Below are 17,955 nucleotides of genomic sequence, written 5' to 3' on the forward strand. Positions count from 1 at the left end.
CTCGACACAAGGTTTTAGATCGATAGTCAAGTTGTCTTTATTGCACCGGTGGGGAGGCAGTCTGCTCTTGTCTTTAGCCAGACTTCTCCAAATTGTTACAGCAGACACTACATTTTTATACATAACAATACACATGGCAACCTCATGCACAATTCATTCCTGCCGCCTGATTGGTCCGTGGCCCGCATGCATCTTCACTGATTGCCGCGTTACATTAAAGTACCGCCTTTATTATCGGAAAAGTATATGTCCGTTATCCCCCAAACTGTTGTTGCACCTATGACCTTTGTTTATGCCAGGTGGGGTCTCACTAACATTGTACTTCTGACTCGTTGTCCTCCTTTCCTGCCTCTCTACTTCCAACTCATTGTTTTACTCTCCTGCCAGAACAGAACTTACATCCTCTTAGGCCTCTTATGGTTCCAAGTCTGGCTAGGGTTGTCTCAACCGCCAGTTCAGCAACTTAGAAAAAGCTTACTACTGAGATTATTGTCTTTCTTACACCATTCAGTGAAACTGCCAGCGATGTCAGTTTAACTCTTTCCCCACTGCGCCGTGCGGCCCGTGTTTCTGCACTGAAAATGGCCGGTTCCGGTTTCCTATGTAAACGGTCACGGTGTCAACGGGTGCAGTTGCAAGGCGGCGGCCACTGTGCAGCGCTGTGGCCGTCCCGGATCTCCTGTGTGCCGTTCGTGGGTTGCGCGCTGCCCTGAGGGAGCTCTGCGGGTCAGTACGTCTGTCGTCTTCTCCCCAGCCCAACTCGACCCCCTCACCCGAAGACAATGCCGGGGGGGCGGTGGGGGGGATGTGAATAACCCGCCTCCCCTCCCTCACCATGTATCACAGCCAAGCCCTGGCCCAACAGACTGGGGGGGTGGGAATTGTTACCGGGCAGCAACAGCCACCTCAAGGGAGCAGGACACACTTCGGTTCCGAAAGCGAGAGAGGCACAGGAGCTTGGGATCTATCAAAGATCGACTTCAAGCTCACAGATCCCTCATTCGAGCTGTTCATTCAGTCCCATTGATTAGCAGTCGCAAACCGCTCTTGTAAAAAACCTTGTGATCTCTGCCTCTGGGTGTGTTTTCTGTCCAACTTTTCTCATGTCTGTGAGGTTCCTGTAACGTCTAACCCGTGGGGACACACTGTCAGGGTAATGTAGAGGGAGCTCTACACTGTATCTAACCCGTGCTGTACCTGCCCTGGGAGCGCTCGATGCTGACACTGGGTATAAAGTGGGGGACACACTGTCAGGGTAATGTAGAGGGAGCTCTACACTGTATCTAACCCGTGCTGTACCTGCCCTGGGAGCGCTCGATGCTGACACTGGGTATAAAGTGGGGACACACTGTCAGGGTAATGTAGAGGGAGCTCTACACTGTATCTAACCCGTGCTGTACCTGCCCTGGGAGCGCTCGATGCTGACACTGGGTATAAAGTGGGGGACACACTGTCAGGGTAATGTAGAGGGAGCTCTACACTGTATCTAACCCGTGCTGTACCTGCCCTGGGAGCGCTCGATGCTGACACTGGGTATAAAGTGGGGGACACACTGTCAGGGTAATGTAGAGGGAGCTCTACACTGTATCTAACCCGTGCTGTACCTGCCCCGGGAGCGCTCGATGCTGACACTGGGTATAAAGTGGGGACACACTGTCAGGGTAATGTAGAGGGAGCTCTACACTGTATCTAACCCGTGCTGTACCTGCCCTGGGAGCGCTCGATGCTGACACTGGGTATAAAGTGGGGGACACACTGTCGGGGTAATGTAGAGGGAGCTCTACACTGTATCTAACCCGTGCTGTACCTGCCCTGGGAGCGCTCGATGCTGACACTGGGTGTAAAGTGAGGACACACTGTCAGGGTAATGTAGAGGGAGCTCTACACTGTATCTAACCCGTGCTGTACCTGCCCTGGGAGTGCTCGATGCTGACACTGGGTATAAAGTGGGGGATACACTGTCAGGGTAATGTAGAGGGAGCTCTACACTGTATCTAACCCGTGCTGTACCTGCCCTGGGAGCGCTCGATGCTGACACTGGGTATAAAGTGGGGGACACACTGTCGGGGTAATGTAGAGGGAGCTCTACACTGTATCTAACCCGTGCTGTACCTGCCCCGGGAGCGCTCGATGCTGACACTGGGTATAAAGTGGGGACACGCTGTCAGGGTAATGTCGAGGGAGCTCTACACTGTATCTAACCCGTGCTGTACCTGCCCCGGGAGTGCTCGATGCTGACACTGGGTGTAAAGTGGGGACACACTGTCAGGGTAATGTAGAGGGAGCTCTACACTGTATCTAACTCGTGCTGTACCTGCCCTGGGAGCGCTCGATGCTGACACTGGGTATAAAGTGGGGGACACACTGTCAGGGTAATGTAGAGGGAGCTCTACACTGTATCTAACCCGTGCTGTACCTGCCCTGGGAGCGCTCGATGCTGACACTGGGTATAAAGTGGGGACACACTGTCAGGGTAATGTAGAGGGAGCTCTACACTGTATCTAACCCGTGCTGTACCTGCCCTGGGAGCGCTCGATGCTGACACTAACACACACACAATATGCGTTGTGAAGTACGAGAGGTGTTGATACAACGGGAGCCTCTGTTCCAACACAATAAACTTTCCAAACTCAGTTGATTATTTTATTAATTTCACCATCGAGAAAAGGAATGTGAAATCCTCCGGCACCATGAACAAAGAGTAAAACAGCAGTTTAATATTTACACCTCGGCGGGGGGGAGGGAGAGAGAGAGAGACCGGCAGCCACGAATCACATGCTCACAAACCGAGAACATTTATACTGAAAATTCACAAAGCAAATTTACAAAGTGGCTAAATCGCCACTAGGCTGGTAGAACCCCCGGTACTGCAACACCCAGCCTCCGCATGTCCCCCCGCCCCCTCTCCCCACCAGCACCTTCCCCAGAGGGGCAAAAAATACAAGAGATACGACATCCGACGGGCAAAATACAAGTTAGGTGTGACATCGGCAGGGCGAGATTTACCACGTCCGCTGTAACAGAGTCTTGTCGTTACACGCCCCCCCGACACACAGCCCCACGGGGGGGGGGGGGGGGGGGGGCGGCGGTGGAGGGTTTGGATCCGTGCGTGTAAGTTCTGACTCCCCTTCCCCCCCCACCCCGAACACAAAGGGGTGCAGTGTGAACAGACCGGAGGACGTTTCGCCCTGCGCCTCGCGAGCTGGCCGAGAGAGAGCTGAGGAATCTTCCCACCCGCCTTCCCGACGGTCTCGGGGCCAAGGCAGCAGTCAAAGGTCGACGGCGGGCGAGGAGTCAGAGGTCAACGGCGGGCGAGGAATCAGGTCAACGACGGGCGAGGAGTCAAAGGTCGACAGCGGGCGAGGAGTCAACGATCGCGAAGAGCCAAAGGTCAACCATGGCAAGGAGTCCGAGGTCGGCGATCGCAAGAAGTCAAAGGTCGACGATGGCAGGGTCGGTGCGGTCCTCTTGGCGAGACACAGGCTCCTAACTGGCCAGGGGGAAGGGGAGGGGAGGGGAAAGCAAAGCCGCCAATCACCAAAGAGGCGACACCGCCCAGCGGGCAAAGGCGGAGCTTCCAATATTATTGGCCCCGCCCACTGCTGTACGCGGATAAGATCGGCACGATCATCCGCTGTGTGGGGCGGGGGGGGGGTGGGGTGGTGCAGACCGACCGCTCGCCCTCTGACTCCGGGTCACGGGTCGCTGTCGAACCTCAGGCTGACGCTCCGCGGCTTGTGACCCCGCTCGCTAACCCGGCCCGAGCCCCCGCGCTCTGAGCGGCAGCGGCTGGGTGGGGAGGGGCCGGACCCGCGGGAGGCTGAGGCGTGCGGCAGAAGGGTCGGCTGGCGCGGGAAGTGTCCCCGCCCCGCGCCCCCGAAGCTCCCCTTGGCCAGGGCCACGCGGGCGTTGGTCGGCGCGGCAGCGATCGTTCTCCGGCCCTCCAGCTGTACCAGATGTGTCACGTAGCCCTCGGTCAGGAACTGCCGAGACACAAAGATACGTCGTAGTTAGCTGACAACTTGCATCGAATCACAAAGATTTACTCACACACACACTCACCCTCACACACACACTCACTCGGCTCAGAATACCTGACACTGGTTAACCCATTTCTTTGACGGCCGCCCGACGATGTAGATGTGCTGGGCCGGGATCCGGAGGAGTCCGTACACCGAGATATCCTTCGTCGAGCCGTAAGCTGCTTCAATCTTCATCTCCGCCTGCGCAAGCAGAGGACGCAGGTTAATGGATATATTACCACCCGATCCTCACACCCATCCCACCCGAGAGACACTCCCCCCCCTCCTCCCCGCTGGGGGTACAGGGTCCACTGGGCCCAGCCCAGCCCCAGTAAAAAAAAACTCAGCTCACTCAACACAGGCCGGGGATGGAGCATAGGCCTTTCCTGCTTACCTCCTGGACCAGACTCTGAAGGAAGGCTGTCTTCTGCCGCAGTGGGTCGTGCACGAGTCCATCGCAGAAAGACACGATTCCGTGAGGGAAGTTGTGTTGGGACAACCAGGCCACAACCTTCTGCTTCTGCATATCCGGGCGTCCGGTCACATAGATAATCAGGTACCCGCGGTCCTGCCAGTGCCTAGAGTGGGGAAACAGGCCCGGAGTGAGAACGGGGGCAGTGTCGAGGGAGTTCCACACTATCTAACTCGTGCTGTACCTTCCCTGGGAGCGCTTGGTGCTGGCACTGGGTATAAAGTGGGGGACACACTGTCAGGGTAATGTAGAGGGACTTCCACACTGTATCTAACCCGTGCTGTACCTTCCCTGGGAGCGCTCGGTGCTGGCACTGGGTATAAAGTGGGGGACACACTGTCAGGGTAATGTAGAGGGAGTTCCACACTGTATCTAACTCGTGCTGTACCTTCCCTGGGAGCGCTCGGTGCTGGCACTGGGTATAAAGTGGGGGACAGACTGTCAGGGTAATGTAGAGGGTGCTCTACACTGTATCTAACCCGTGCTGTACCTGCCCCGGGAGCGCTCGATGCTGACACTGGGTATAAAGTGGGGGACACACTGTCAGGGTAATGTAGAGGGAGCTCTACACTGTATCTAACCCGTGCTGTACCTGCCCTGGGAGCGCTCGATGCTGACACTGGGTATAAAGTGGGGGACACACTGTCAGGGTAATGTAGAGGGAGCTCTACACTGTATCTAACCCGTGCTGTACCTGCCCTGGGAGCGCTCGATGCTGACACTGGGTATAAAGTGGGGGACACACTGTCAGGGTAATGTAGAGGGAGCTCTACACTGTATCTAACTCGTGCTGTACCTTCCCTGGGAGCGCTCGATGCTGGCACTGGGTATAAAGTGGGGGACACACTGTCAGGGTAATGTAGAGGGAGTTACACACTATCTAACCCGTGCTGTATCTTCCCTGGGCGCACACGATGCTGGCACTGGGTATAAAGTGGGGACACACTGTCAGGGTAATGTAGAGGGAGCTCTACACTGTATCTAACCCGTGCTGTACCTGCCCTGGGAGCGCTCGATGCTGACACTGGGTATAAAGTGGGGGACACACTGTCAGGGTAATGCAGAGGGAGTTCCACACTGTATCTAACTCGTGCTGTACCTTCCCTGGGAGCGCTTGGTGCTGGCACTGGGTATAAAGTGGGGACACACTGTCAGGGTGATGTAGAGGGAGCTCTACACTGTATCTAACCCGTGCTGTACCTGCCCTGGGAGCGCTCGATGCTGACACTGGGTATAAAGTGGGGGACACACTGTCAGGGTAATGTAGAGGGAGCTCTACACTGTATCTAACCCGTGCTGTACCTGCCCCGGGAGCGCTCGATGCTGACACTGGGTATAAAGTGGGGGACACACTGTCAGGGTAATGTAGAGGGAGCTGTACACTGTATCTAACCCGTGCTGTACCTGCCCTGGGAGCGCTCGATGCTGACACTGTGTATAAAGTGGGGGACACACTGTCAGGGTAATGTAGAGGGAGCTCTACACTGTATCTAACCCGTGCTGTACCTGCCCCGGGAGCGCTCGATGCTGACACTGGGTATAAAGTGGGGGGTCACACTGTCAGGGTAATGTAGAGGGAGCTCTACACTGTATCTTACCCATGCTGTACCTGCCCTGGGAGCGCTCGATGCTGACACTGGGTATAAAGTGGGGACACACTGTCAGGGTAATGTAGAGGGAGCTCTACACTGTATCTAACCCATGCTGTACCTGCCCTGGGAGCACTCGATGCTGACACTGGGTATAAAGTGGGGACACACTGTCAGGGTAATGTAGAGGGAGCTCTACACTGTATCTAACCCGTGCTGTACCTGCCCTGGGAGCGCTCGATGCTGACACTGGGTATAAAGTGGGGACACACTGTCAGGGTAATGTAGAGGGAGCTCTACACTGTATCTAACCCGTGCTGTACCTGCCCTGGGAGCGCTCGATGCTGACACTGGGTATAAAGTGGGGGACACACTGTCAGGGTAATGTAGAGGGAGCTCTACACTGTATCTAACCCGTGCTGTACCTGCCCTGAGAGCGCTCGATGCTGACACTGGGTATAAAGTGGGGGACACACTGTCAGGGTAATGTAGAGGGAGCTCTACACTGTATCTAACCCGTGCTGTACCTGCCCCGGGAGCGCTCGATGCTGACACTGGGTATAAAGTGGGGACACACTGTCAGGGTAATGTAGAGGGAGCTCTACACTGTATCTAACCCGTGCTGTACCTGCCCCGGGAGCGCTCGATGCTGACACTGGGTATAAAGTGGGGGACACACTGTCAGGGTAATGTAGAGGGAGCTCTACACTGAATCTAACCCGTGCTGTACCTGCCCCGGGAGCGCTCGATGCTGACACTAGGTATAAAGTGGGGACACACTGTCAGGATAATGTAGAGGGAGCTCTACACTGTATCTAACCCGTACTGTACCTGCCCCGGGAGCGCTCGATGCTGACACTGGATATAAAGTGGGGGACACACTGTCAGGGTAATGCAGAGGGAGCTCTACACTGTATCTAACCCGTACTGTACCTGCCCCGGGAGCGCTCGATGCTGACACTGGATATAAAGTGGGGGACACACTGTCAGGGTAATGTAGAGGGAGCTCTACACTGTATCTAACCCGTGCTGTACCTGCCCCGGGAGTGCTCGATGCTGACACTAGGTATAAAGTGGGGGACACACTGTCAGGGTAATGTAGAGGGAGCCCTACACTGTATCTAACCCGCGCAGTACCTGCCCTGGGTGTGCTCGATGCTGACACTGGGTATAAGTGGGGACACACTGTCAGGGTAATGTAGAGGGAGCTCTACACTGTATCTAACCCGTGCTGTACCTGCCCCGGGAGCGCTCGATGCTGACACTGGGTATAAAGTGGGGACACACTGTCAGGGTAATGTAGAGGGAGCTCTACACTGTATCTAACCCGTGCTGTACCTGCCCCGGGAGCGCTCGATGCTGACACTGGGTATAAAGTGGGGGACACACTGTCAGGGTAATGTAGAGGGAGCTCTACACTGTATCCAACCTGTGCTGTACCTGCCCTGGGAGTGCTCGATGCTAACACTGGGTATAAGTGGGGACACACTGTCAGGGTAATGTAGAGGGAGCTCTCCACTGTATCTAACCCGTGCTGTACCTGCCCCGGGAGCGCTCGATGCTGACACTGGGTATAAGGTGGGGGACACACTGTCAGGGTAATGTAGAGGGAGCTCTACACTGTATCTAACCCGTGCTGTACCTGCCCTGGGAGCGCTCGATGCTCACACTGGGTATAAAGTGGGGGACACACTGTCAGGGTAATGTAGAGGGAGCTCTACACTGTATCTAACCCGTGCTGTACCTGCCCTGGGAGCGCTCGATGCTCACACTGGGTATAAAGTGGGGGGGACACTGTCAGGGTAATGTAGAGGGAGCTCTACACTGTATCTAACCCGTGCTGTACCTGCCCTGGGAGCACTCGATGCTGACACTGGGTATAAAGTGGGGGACACACTGTCAGGGTAATGTAGAGGGAGCTCTACACTGTATCTAACCCGTGCTGTACCTGCCCTGGGAGCGCTCGATGCTGACACTGGGTATAAAGTGGGGGACACACTGTCAGGGTAATGTAGAGGGAGCTCTACACTCTATCTAACCCGTGCTGTACCTGCCCTGGGAGCGCTCGATGCTGACACTGGGTATCAAGTGGGGGCACACTGTCAGGGTAATGTAGAGGGAGCTCTGCACTGTATCTAACCTGTGCTGTACCTGCCCTGGGAGCGCTCGATGCTCACACTGAGTATAAAGTGGGGACACACTGTCAGGGTAATGCAGAGGGAGCTCTACACTGTATCTAACCCATGCTGTACCTGCCCTGGGAGCGCTCGATGCTGACACTGGGTATAAAGTGGGGACACACTGTCAGGGTAATGTAGAGGGAGCTCTACACTGTATCTAACCCATGCTGTACCTGCCCTGGGAAGCGCTCGATGCTGACACTGGGTATAAAGTGGGGGACACACTGTCAGGGTAATGTAGAGGGAGCTCTACACTGTATCTAACCCATGCTGTACCTGCCCTGGGAGCGCTCGATGCTGACACTGGGTATAATGTGGGGGACACACTGTCAGGGTAATGTAGAGGGAGCTCTACACAGTATCTAACCCGTGCTGTACCTGCCCCGGGAGCGCTCGATGCTGACACTGGGTATAAAGTGGGGGGGACACTGTCAGGGTAATGTAGAGGGAGCTCTACACTCTATCTAACCCGTGCTGTACCTGCCCTGGGAGCACTCGATGCTGACACTGGGTATAAAGTGGGGACACACTGTCAGGGTAATGTAGAGGGAGCTCTACACTGTATCTAACCCGTGCTGTACCTGCCCCGGGAGCGCTCGATGCTGACACTGGGTATAAAGTGGGGACACACTGTCAGGGTAATGTAGAGGGAGCTCTACACTGTATCTAACCCGTGCTGTACCTGCCCTGGGAGCGCTCGATACTGACACTGGGTATAAAGTGGGGACACATTGTCAGTGTAATGTAGAGGGAGCTCTACACTGTATCTAACCCGTGCTGTACCTGCCCTGGGAGCGCTTGATGCTGACACTGGGTATAAAGTGGGGGACACACTGTCAGGGTAATGTAGAGGGAGCTCTACACTGTATCTAACCCGTGCTGTACCTTCCCTGGGAGCGCTCGATGCTGACACTGGGTATAAAGTGGGGGACACACTGTCAGGGTAATGTAGAGGGAGCTCTACACTGTATCTAACCCGTGCTGTACCTGCCCCGGGAGCGCTCGATGCTGACACTGGGTATAAAGTGGGGACACACTGTCAGGGTAATGTAGAGGGAGCTCTACACTGTATCTAACCCGTGCTGTACCTTCCCTGGGAGCGCTCGATGCTGACACTGGGTATAAAGTGGGGACACACTGTCAGGGTAATGTAGAGGGAGCTCTACACTGTATCTAACCCGTGCTGTACCTGCCCTGGGAGCGCTCGATGCTGACACTGGGTATAAAGTGGGGACACACTGTCAGGGTAATGTAGAGGGAGCTCTACACTGTATCTAACCCGTGCTGTACCTGCCCTGGGAGCGCTCGATGCTGACACTGGGTATAAAGTGGGGGACACACTGTCAGGGTAATGTAGAGGGAGCTCTACACTGTATCTAACCCGTGCTGTACCTGCCCCGGGAGCGCTCGATGCTGACACTGGGTATAAAGTGGGGGACACACTGTCAGGGTAATGTAGTGGGAGCTCTACACTGTATCTAACCCGTGCTGTACCTGCCCTGGGAGCGCTCGATGCTGACACTGGGTATAAAGTGGGGGACACAATGTCAGGGTAATGTAGTGGGAGCTCTACACTGTATCTAACCTGTGCTGTACCTGCCCCGGGAGCGCTCGATGCTGACACTGGGTATAAAGTGGGGACACACTGTCGGTAATGTAGAGGGAGCTCTACACTGTATCTAACCTGTGCTGTACCTGCCCCGGGAGCGCTCGATGCTGACACTGGGTATAAAGTGGGGGACACACTGTCAGGGTAATGTAGAGGGAGCTCTACACTGTATCTAACCCGTGCTGTACCTGCCCTGGGAGCGCTCGATGCTGACACTGGGTATAAAGTGGGGACACACTGTCAGGGTAATGTAGAGGGAGCTCTACACTGTATCTAACCCGTGCTGTACCTGCCCCGGGAGCGCTCGATGCTGACACTGGGTATAAAGTGAGGACACACTGTCAGGGTAATGTAGAGGGAGCTCTACACTGTATCTAACCCGTGCTGTACCTGCCCTGGGAGCGCTCGATGCTGACACTGGGTATAAAGTGGGGGACACACTGTCAGGGTAATGTAGATGGAGCTCTACACAGTATCTAACCCGTGCTGTACCTGCCCCTGGGAGCGCTCGATGCTGACACTGGGTATAAAGTGGGGGACACACTGTCAGGGTAATGTAGAGGGAGCTCTACACAGTATCTAACCCGTGCTGTACCTGCCCCGGGAGCGCTCGATGCTGACACTGGGTATAAAGTGGGGGACACACTCTCAGAGTGCCTTGGGGACAATATTTATCCCAAAATCAACATCACAAGAACAGATGAACTGGTCATTATCACATTGCTGTTTGTGGGAGCTTGCTGTGCATAAATTGGCTGCCGTGTTTTCTGCATTACAACAGTGACTGCACTTCAAAAAAGTACTTCAGTGGCTCTGAAGCCCTTTGGGACGTTCCTGAGGAGGTGAAAGGTGCTGGAGAAATGGGAGTTCTTTTATTTCAACTTATTTTCAATCATTAATTCCATTTTAATTCATATATATTCTGTCTCTCTCTCTGTCTCTCTCTCTCTCTGTCTCTCTATCTCTGTCTGTCTCTCTCTCTCTCTGTCTCTCTCTCTCTCTGTCTCTCAGTCTCTCTCTCTGTCTCTCTCTCTCTCTGTCTCTCTCTCTGTCTCTCCCTGTCTCTCTCTGTCTTTCTGTCTCTCTCGGTCTCGCGCTCTCTCTCGGTCTCGCGCTCTCGGTCTCGCGCTCTCTCTCGGTCTCGCGTTCTCTCTCGGTCTCGCACTCGGTCTCGCGCTCGCTCTCGGTCTCGCTCTCGGTCTCGCGCTCTCTCGCGCTCTCTCTCGGTCTCGCGCTCTCTCTCGGTCTCGCGCTCTTTCTCGGTCTCGCGCTCTCTCTCGGTCTCGCGCTCTCATCGGTCTCGCGCTCTCTCTCGGTCTCGCGCTCCCTCTCGGTCTCGCGCTCCCTCTCGGTCTCGCGCTCGCTCTCGCTCTCGCGCTCGCTCTCGGTCTCGCGCTCTCTCTCGGTCTCGCGCTTTCGGTCTCGCGCTCGATCTCGGGATCGCGCTCTCTCTCGGTCTCGGGCTCGCGCTCTCTCTCGGTCTCGCGCTCTCTCTCGGTCTCGCGCTCTCTCGGTCTCGCGCTCTCTCTCGGTCTCGCGCTCACTCTCGGTCTCGCTCTCGGTCTCGCGCTCTCTCTCGGTCTCGCTCTCGGTCTCGCGCTCTCTCTCGGTCTCGCGCTCTCTCTGTCTCGCGCTCTCTCTCGGTCTCGCGCGCTCTCTCGGTCTCGCGCTCTCTCGCGCGCTCTCTCGGTCTCGCGCTCTCTCTCGGTCTCGCGCTCTCTCTCGGTCTCGCGCTCTCTCTCGGTCTCGCGCTCTCTCTCGGTCTCGCGCTCTCTCGGTCTCGCGCTCTCTCTCGGTCTCGCGCTCCCTCTCGGTCTCGCGCTCCCTCTCGGTCTCGCGCTCTCGGGTTCGCGCTCTCTCTCAGTCTCACGCTCCCTCTCGGTCTCGCGCTCTCTCTCGGTCTCGCGCTCTCTCTCGGTCTCGCGCTCTCTCTCGGTCTCGCGCTCTCTCTCGGGTTCGCGCTCTCTCTCGGTCTCACGCTCCCTCTCAGTCTCGCGCTCTCTCTCGGTCTCGCGCTCTCTCTCGGTCTCGCGCTCCCTCTCGGTCTCACGCTCTCTCTCGGTCTCGCGCTCTCTCTCGGTCTCGCGCTCTCTCTCGGTCTCGCTCTCGGTTTCGCGCTCTCTCTCGGTCTCGCGCTCTCTCTCGGTCTCGCGCTCCCTCTCGGTCTCACGCTCTCTCTCGGTCTCGCGCTCTCTCTCGGTCTCGCGCTCTCTCTCGGTCTCGCTCTCGGTTTCGCGCTCTCTCTCGGTCTCGCGCTCTCTCTCGGTCTCGCGCTCTCTCTCGGTCTCGCGCTCTCGGTCTCGCGCTCTCTCGGTCTCGCGCTCTCTCGGTCTCGCGCTCTCTCGGTCTCGCGCTCGCTTTCGGTCTCGCGCTCTCTCTTGGTCTCGCTCTCGGTCTCTCTCTCGGTCTCGCGCTCTCTCTCGGTGTCGCGCTCTCTCTCGGTATCGCGCTCTCTCTCGGGCTCGCGCTCGCTCTCGGGCTCGCGCTCTCTCTCGGTCTCGCGCTCTCTCTCGGTCTCGCGCTCTCTCTCGGTCTCGCGCTCTCGGTCACGCGCTCTCTCTCGGTCTCGCGCTCTCTCTGTCTCGCGCTCTCGCTCGGTCTCGTGCGCTCTCTCGGTCTCGCGCTCTCTCTCGGTCTCACGCTCTCTCTCGGTCTCGCGCTCTCTCTCGGTCTCGCGCTCTCTCTCGGTCTCGCGCTCTCTCGGGTTCGCGCTCTCTCTCAGTCTCACGCTCTCTCTCGGTCTCACGCTCTCTCGGTCTCGTGCTCTCTCGGTCTCGCGCTCTCTCTCGGTCTTGCGCGTTCTCGGTCTCGCGATCTCTCTCGGGCTCTCGCTCGGTCTCGCTCTCTCTCGGTCTCGCGCTCTCTCTCGGTCTGGCGCTCTCTCTGTCTGGCGCTCTCTCTCGGTCTCGCGCTCGCTCTGTCTGGCGCTCTCTCTCGGTCTCGCGCTCTCTCAGTCTGGCGCTCTCGGTCTCGCGCTAGCTCGGTCTCGCACTCGCTCGGTCTCGCGCTCGCTCTCTCTCGGTCTCGCGCTCTCGGTCTCGCGCTCTCTCTCGGTCTCGCGCGCTCTCTCGGTCTCGCGCGCTCTCTCGGTCTCGCGCTCGCTCGGTCTCGCGCTCGCTCTCTCTCGGTCTCGCGCTCTCTCTCGGTCTCGCGCGCGCTCTCGGTCTCGCGCTCTCTCTCTGTCTCGCGCTCTCTCGCGCTCTCGGTCTCTCGCTCGGTCTCGCGATCACTCGGTCTCGCGCTCTCTCTCGGTCTCGCGCTCTCTCTCTCTTTCTCGCGCTCTCTCGGTCTCGCGCTCTCTCGGTCTCGCGCTCTCTCTCGGTCTCGCGCTCTCTCTCGGTCTCGCGCTCGGTCTCGCGCTCGCTCTCGGTCTCGCGCTCTCTCTCGGTCTCGCGCTCTCGGTCTCGCGCTCGCTCTCGGGCTCGCGCTCTCTCTCGGTCTCGCGCTCTCTCTCGGTCTCGCGCTCTCTCGGTCTCGCGCTCTCTCTCGGTCTCGCGCTCGCTCTCGGTCTCGCTCTCGCGCTCGCTCTCGGTCTCGCGCTCTCTCTCGGTCTCGCGCTCTCTCTCGGTCTCGCTCTCGGTCTCGCGCTCTCTCTCGGTCTCGCGCTCTCTGTCTCGCGCTCTCTCTCGGTCTCGCGCGCTCTCTCGGTCTCGCGCTCTCTCTCGGTCTCGCGCTCTCTCTCGGTCTCACGCTCTCTCTCGGTCTCACGCTCTCTCTCCGTCTCACGCTCTCTCTCGGTCTCACGCTCTCTCTCGGTCTCGCGCTCTCTCTCGGTCTCGCGCTCTCTCTCGGTCTCGCGCTCTCTCTCGGGTTCGCGCTCTCTCTCGGTCTCACGCTCCCTCTCGGTCTCGCGCTCCCTCTCGGTCTCGCGCTCTCTCTCGGTCTCGCGCTCTCTCTCGGTCTCGCGCTCTCTGTCTCGCGCTCTCTCTCGGTCTCGCGCTCTCTCTCGGTCTCGCGCTCTCTCTCGGTCTCGCGCTCTCTCTCGGGTTCGCGCTCTCTCTCAGTCTCACGCTCCCTCTCGGTCTCGTGCTCCCTCTCGGTCTCACGCTCTCTCTCGGTCTCGCGCTCTCTCTCGGTCTCGCGCTCTCTCTCGGTCTCGCGCTCTCTCGGTCTCGCTCTCGGTCTCGCGCTCTCTCTCGGTCTCGCGCTCTCTCTCGGTCTCGCGCTCGCTCTCGGTCTCGCGCTCGCTCTCGGTCTCGCACTCTCTCTCGGTCTCGCGCTCTCTCTCGGTCTCGCTCTCGGTCTCGCGCTCTCTCTCGGTCTCGCTCTCTGTCTCGCGCTCGCTCTCTGTCTCGCGCTCTCTCGGTCTCGCGCTCTCTCGGTCTCGCGCTCTCTCTCGGTCTCGCGCTCTCTCTCGGTCTCGCGCTCTCTCTCGGTCTCGCGCTCTCTCTCGGTCTCGCGCTCTCTTGGTCTCGCGCTCTCTCTCGGTCTCGCGCTCTCTCGGTCTCGCGCGCTCTCGGTCTCGCGCTCTCTCTCCGTCTCACGCTCTCTCTCGGTCTCGCGCTCTCTCTCGGTCTCGCGCTCTCTCTCGGTCTCGCGCTCTCTCTCGGGTTCGCGCTCTCTCTCAGTCTCACGCTCCCTCTCGGTCTCGCGCTCCCTCTCGGTCTCGCGCTCCCTCTCGGTCTCGCGCGCTCTCTCGGTCTCGCGCTCTCGGTCTCGCGCTCTCGCTCGGTCTCACGCTCTCTGTCTCGCGTTCTCTCTCGGTCTCGCGCTCTCTCTCGGTCTCGCGCTCTCTCTCGGTCTCGCGCTCGGTCTCGCGCTCGCTCTCGGTCTCGCGCTCTCTCTCGGTCTCGCGCTCTCGGTCTCGCGCTCGCTCTCGGGCTCTCTCGGTCTCGCGCTCTCTCGGTCTCGCGCTCTCTCTCGGTCTCGCGCTCTCTCTCGGTCTCGCGCTCGGTCTCGCGCTCTCTCTCGGTCTCGCGCTCTCTCTCGGTCTCGCGCTCTCGGTCTCGCGCTCTCTCGGGTTCGCGCTCTCTCTCAGTCTCACGCTCCCTCTCGGTCTCGCGCTCCCTCTCGGTCTCGCGCTCCCTCTCGGTCTCGCGCTCCCTCTCGGTCTCGCGCTCTCGGGTTCGCGCTCTCTCTCAGTCTCACGCTCCCTCTCGGTCTCGCGCTCTCTCTCGGTCTCGCGCTCTCTCTCGGGTTCGCGCTCTCTCTCGGTCTCACGCTCCCTCTCGGTCTCGCGCTCTCTCTCGGTCTCGCGCTCCCTCTCGGTCTCGCGCTCCCTCTCGGTCTCGCGCTCTCTCGGTCTCGCGCTCTCTCGGTCTCGTGCGCTCTCTCGGTCTCGCGCTCTCTCTCGGTCTCGCGCTCTCTCTCGGTCTCGCGCTCTCTCTCGGTCTCGCGCTCCCTCTCGGTCTCGCGCTCTCTCTCGGTCTCGCGCTCTCGGGTTCGCGCTCTCTCTCAGTCTCACGCTCCCTCTCGGTCTCGCGCTCTCTCTCGGTCTCGCGCTCTCTCTCGGTCTCGCGCTCTCTCTCGGTCTCGCGCTCTCTCTCGGGTTCGCGCTCTCTCTCGGTCTCACGCTCCCTCTCGGTCTCGCGCTCCCTCTCGGTCTCGCGCTCCCTCTCGGTCTCGCGCTCTCTCGGTCTCGCGCTCTCTCGGTCTCGCGCTCTCTCTCGGTCTCGCGCTCTCTCTCGGTCTCGCTCTCGGTTTCGCGCTCTCTCTCGGTCTCGCGCTCTCTCTCGGTCTCGCGCTCTCTCTCGGTCTCGCGCTCTCTCTCGGTCTCACGCTCTCTCTCGGTCTCACGCTCTCTCGGTCTCGTGCTCTCTCGGTCTCGCGCTCTCTCTCGGTCTTGTGCGTTCTTGGTCTCGCGCTCTCTCTCGGGCTCGCGCTCTCGCTCGGTCTCGCTCTCTCTCGGTCTCGCGCTCTCTCTCGGTCTGGCGCTCTCTCTGTCTGGCGCTCTCTCTCGGTCTCGCGCTCGCTCTGTCTGGCGCTCTCTCTCGGTCTCGCGCTCTCTCAGTCTGGCGCTCTCTCTCGGTCTCGCGCTAGCTCGGTCTCGCACTCGCTCGGTCTCGCGCTCGCTCTCTCTCGGTCTCGCGCTCTCGGTCTCGCGCTCTCTCTCGGTCTCGCGCGCTCTCGGTCTCGCGCTCTCTCTCGGTCTCGCACTCGCTCGGTCTCGCGCTCGCTCTCTCTCGGTCTCGCGCTCTCTCTCGGTCTCGCGCGCGCTCTCGGTCTCGCGCTCTCTCTCTGTCTCGCGCTCTCGCGCTCTCGGTCTCTCGCTCGGTCTCGCGATCACTCGGTCTCGCGCTCTCTCTCGGTCTCGCTCTCTCTCTCTTTCTCGCGCTCTCTCGGTCTCGCGCTCTCTCGGTCTCGCGCTCTCTCGGTCTCGCGCTCTCTCTCGGTCTCGCGCTCTCTCTCGGTCTCGCGCTCGCTCTCGGTCTCGCGCTCTCTCTCGGTCTCGCGCTCTCGGTCTCGCGCTCGCTCTCGGGCTCGCGCTCTCTCTCGGTCTCGCGCTCTCTCTCGGTCTCGCGCTCTCTCGGTCTCGCGCTCTCTCTCGGTCTCGCGCTCACTCTCGGTCTCGCTCTCGCGCTCGCTCTCGGTCTCGCGCTCTCTCTCGGTCTCGCGCTCTCTCTCGGTCTCGCTCTCGGTCTCGCGCTCTCTCTCGGTCTCGCGCTCTCTGTCTCGCGCTCTCTCTCGGTCTCGCGCTCTCTCTCGGTCTCGCGCTCTCTCTCGGTCTCGCGCTCTCTCTCGGTCTCACGCTCTCTCTCGGTCTCACGCTCTCTCTCCGTCTCACGCTCTCTCTCGGTCTCACGCTCTCTCTCGGTCTCGCGCTCTCTCTCGGTCTCGCGCTCTCTCTCGGGTTCGCGCTCTCTCTCAGTCTCACGCTCTCTCTCGGTCTCGCGCTCTCTCTCGGTCTCTCGCTCTCTGTCTCGCGCTCTCTCTCGGTCTCGCGCTCTCTCTCGGTCTCGCGCTCTCTCTCGGTCTCGCGCTCTCTCTCAGTCTCACGCTCCCTCTTGGTCTCGTGCTCCCTCTCGGTCTCGCGCTCTCTCTCGGTCTCGCGCTCTCTCTCGGTCTCGCGCTCTCGCGCTCGCTCTCGGGCTCGCGCTCTCTCTCGGTCTCGGTCTCGCTCTCGGTCTCGCGCACTCTCTCGGTCTCGCGCTCTCTCGGTCTCGCGCTCTCTCTCAGTCTCGCGCTCTCTCTCGGTCTCGCGCTCGCTCTCGGTCTCGCGCTCGCTCTCGGTCTCGCACTCTCTCTCGGTCTCGCGCTCTCTCTCGGTCTCGCTCTCGGTCTCGCGCTCTCTCTCGGTCTCGCTCTCTGTCTCGCGCTCGCTCTCTGTCTCGCGCTCTCTCGGTCTCGCGCTCTCTCTCGGTCTCGCGCTCTCTCTCGGTCTCGCGCTCTCTCTCGGTCTCGCGCTCTCTCTCGGTCTCGCGCTCTCTTGGTCTCGCGCTCTCTCGGTCTCGCGCTCTCTCGGTCTCGCGCGCTCTCGGTCTCGCGCTCTCTCTCGAGCTCGCGCTCTCTCTCGGTCTCGCGGTCTCGCACTCTCGATCTCGCGCACTCTCTCGGGCTCGCGCTCTCTCTCGGTCTCGCTCTCTCTCGGTCTTGCGCTCTCTCGGTCTCGCGCTCTCTCTGTCTGGCGCTCTCTCTCGGTCTCGCGCTCGCTCTGTCTGGCGCTCTCTCTCGGTCTCGCACTCGCTCGGTCTCGCGCTCGCTCGGTCTCGCACTCTCTCTCGGTCTCGCGCTCTCGGTCTCGCGCTCTCTCTCGGTCTCGCGCGCTCTCTCGGTCTCGCGCGCTCTCTCAGTCTCGCGCGCTCTCTCGGTCTCGCGCTCGCTCGGTCTCGCGCGCGCTCTCGGTCTCGCGCTCTCTCTCTGTCTCGCGCTCTCAGTCTCGCGCTCTCGCTCGGTCTCGCGATCACTCGGTCTCGCGCTCTCTCGGTCTCGCGCTCGGTCTCGCGCTCTCTCTCGGTCTCGCGCTCTCTCTCGGTCTCGCGCTCTCTCGGTCTCGCGCTCTCTCTCGGTCTTGCGCGCTCTCGGTCTCGCGTTCTCTCTCGGTCTCGCCATCACTCGGTCTCGCGCTCTCTCTCTGTCTCGCGCTCTCTCTCGGTCTCGCCATCACTCGGTCTCGCGCTCTCTCTCTGTCTCGCGCTCTCTCTCG

At 59.7% G+C, this 17,955-nt stretch overlaps 2 protein-coding genes across 2 annotated transcripts in view; one reads left to right on the top strand and one right to left on the bottom strand.

Annotated features, from left to right (window-relative positions):
* Positions 1-17,955, top strand: part of LOC147092229 (lysine-specific demethylase 2A-like) — a 520,639-nt gene that overhangs the window by 266,961 nt on the left and 235,723 nt on the right. The gene's annotated exons all lie outside the window — the stretch shown is intronic.
* Positions 13-17,955, bottom strand: part of LOC147092232 (membrane-associated phosphatidylinositol transfer protein 1-like) — a 122,634-nt gene continuing 104,691 nt past the window's right edge. The window contains exons 21-23 of the mRNA XM_085976383.1: positions 4,417-4,600; positions 4,095-4,223; positions 13-3,983 (exon numbers count right to left, since the gene is read on the bottom strand). Of these exons, the coding sequence (XP_085832509.1) occupies positions 3,696-3,983; positions 4,095-4,223; positions 4,417-4,600 (601 nt within the window). The 3' untranslated portion in view covers positions 13-3,695. The remainder of the gene's footprint in view (positions 3,984-4,094; positions 4,224-4,416; positions 4,601-17,955) is intronic.

The sequence above is a fragment of the Somniosus microcephalus genome, unplaced genomic scaffold (genome assembly GCF_052327205.1).
Source record: "Somniosus microcephalus isolate GS21.2 unplaced genomic scaffold, FLI_Smic_1.0 unresolved_chr2, whole genome shotgun sequence".
NCBI lineage: Eukaryota > Metazoa > Chordata > Chondrichthyes > Squaliformes > Somniosidae > Somniosus > Somniosus microcephalus.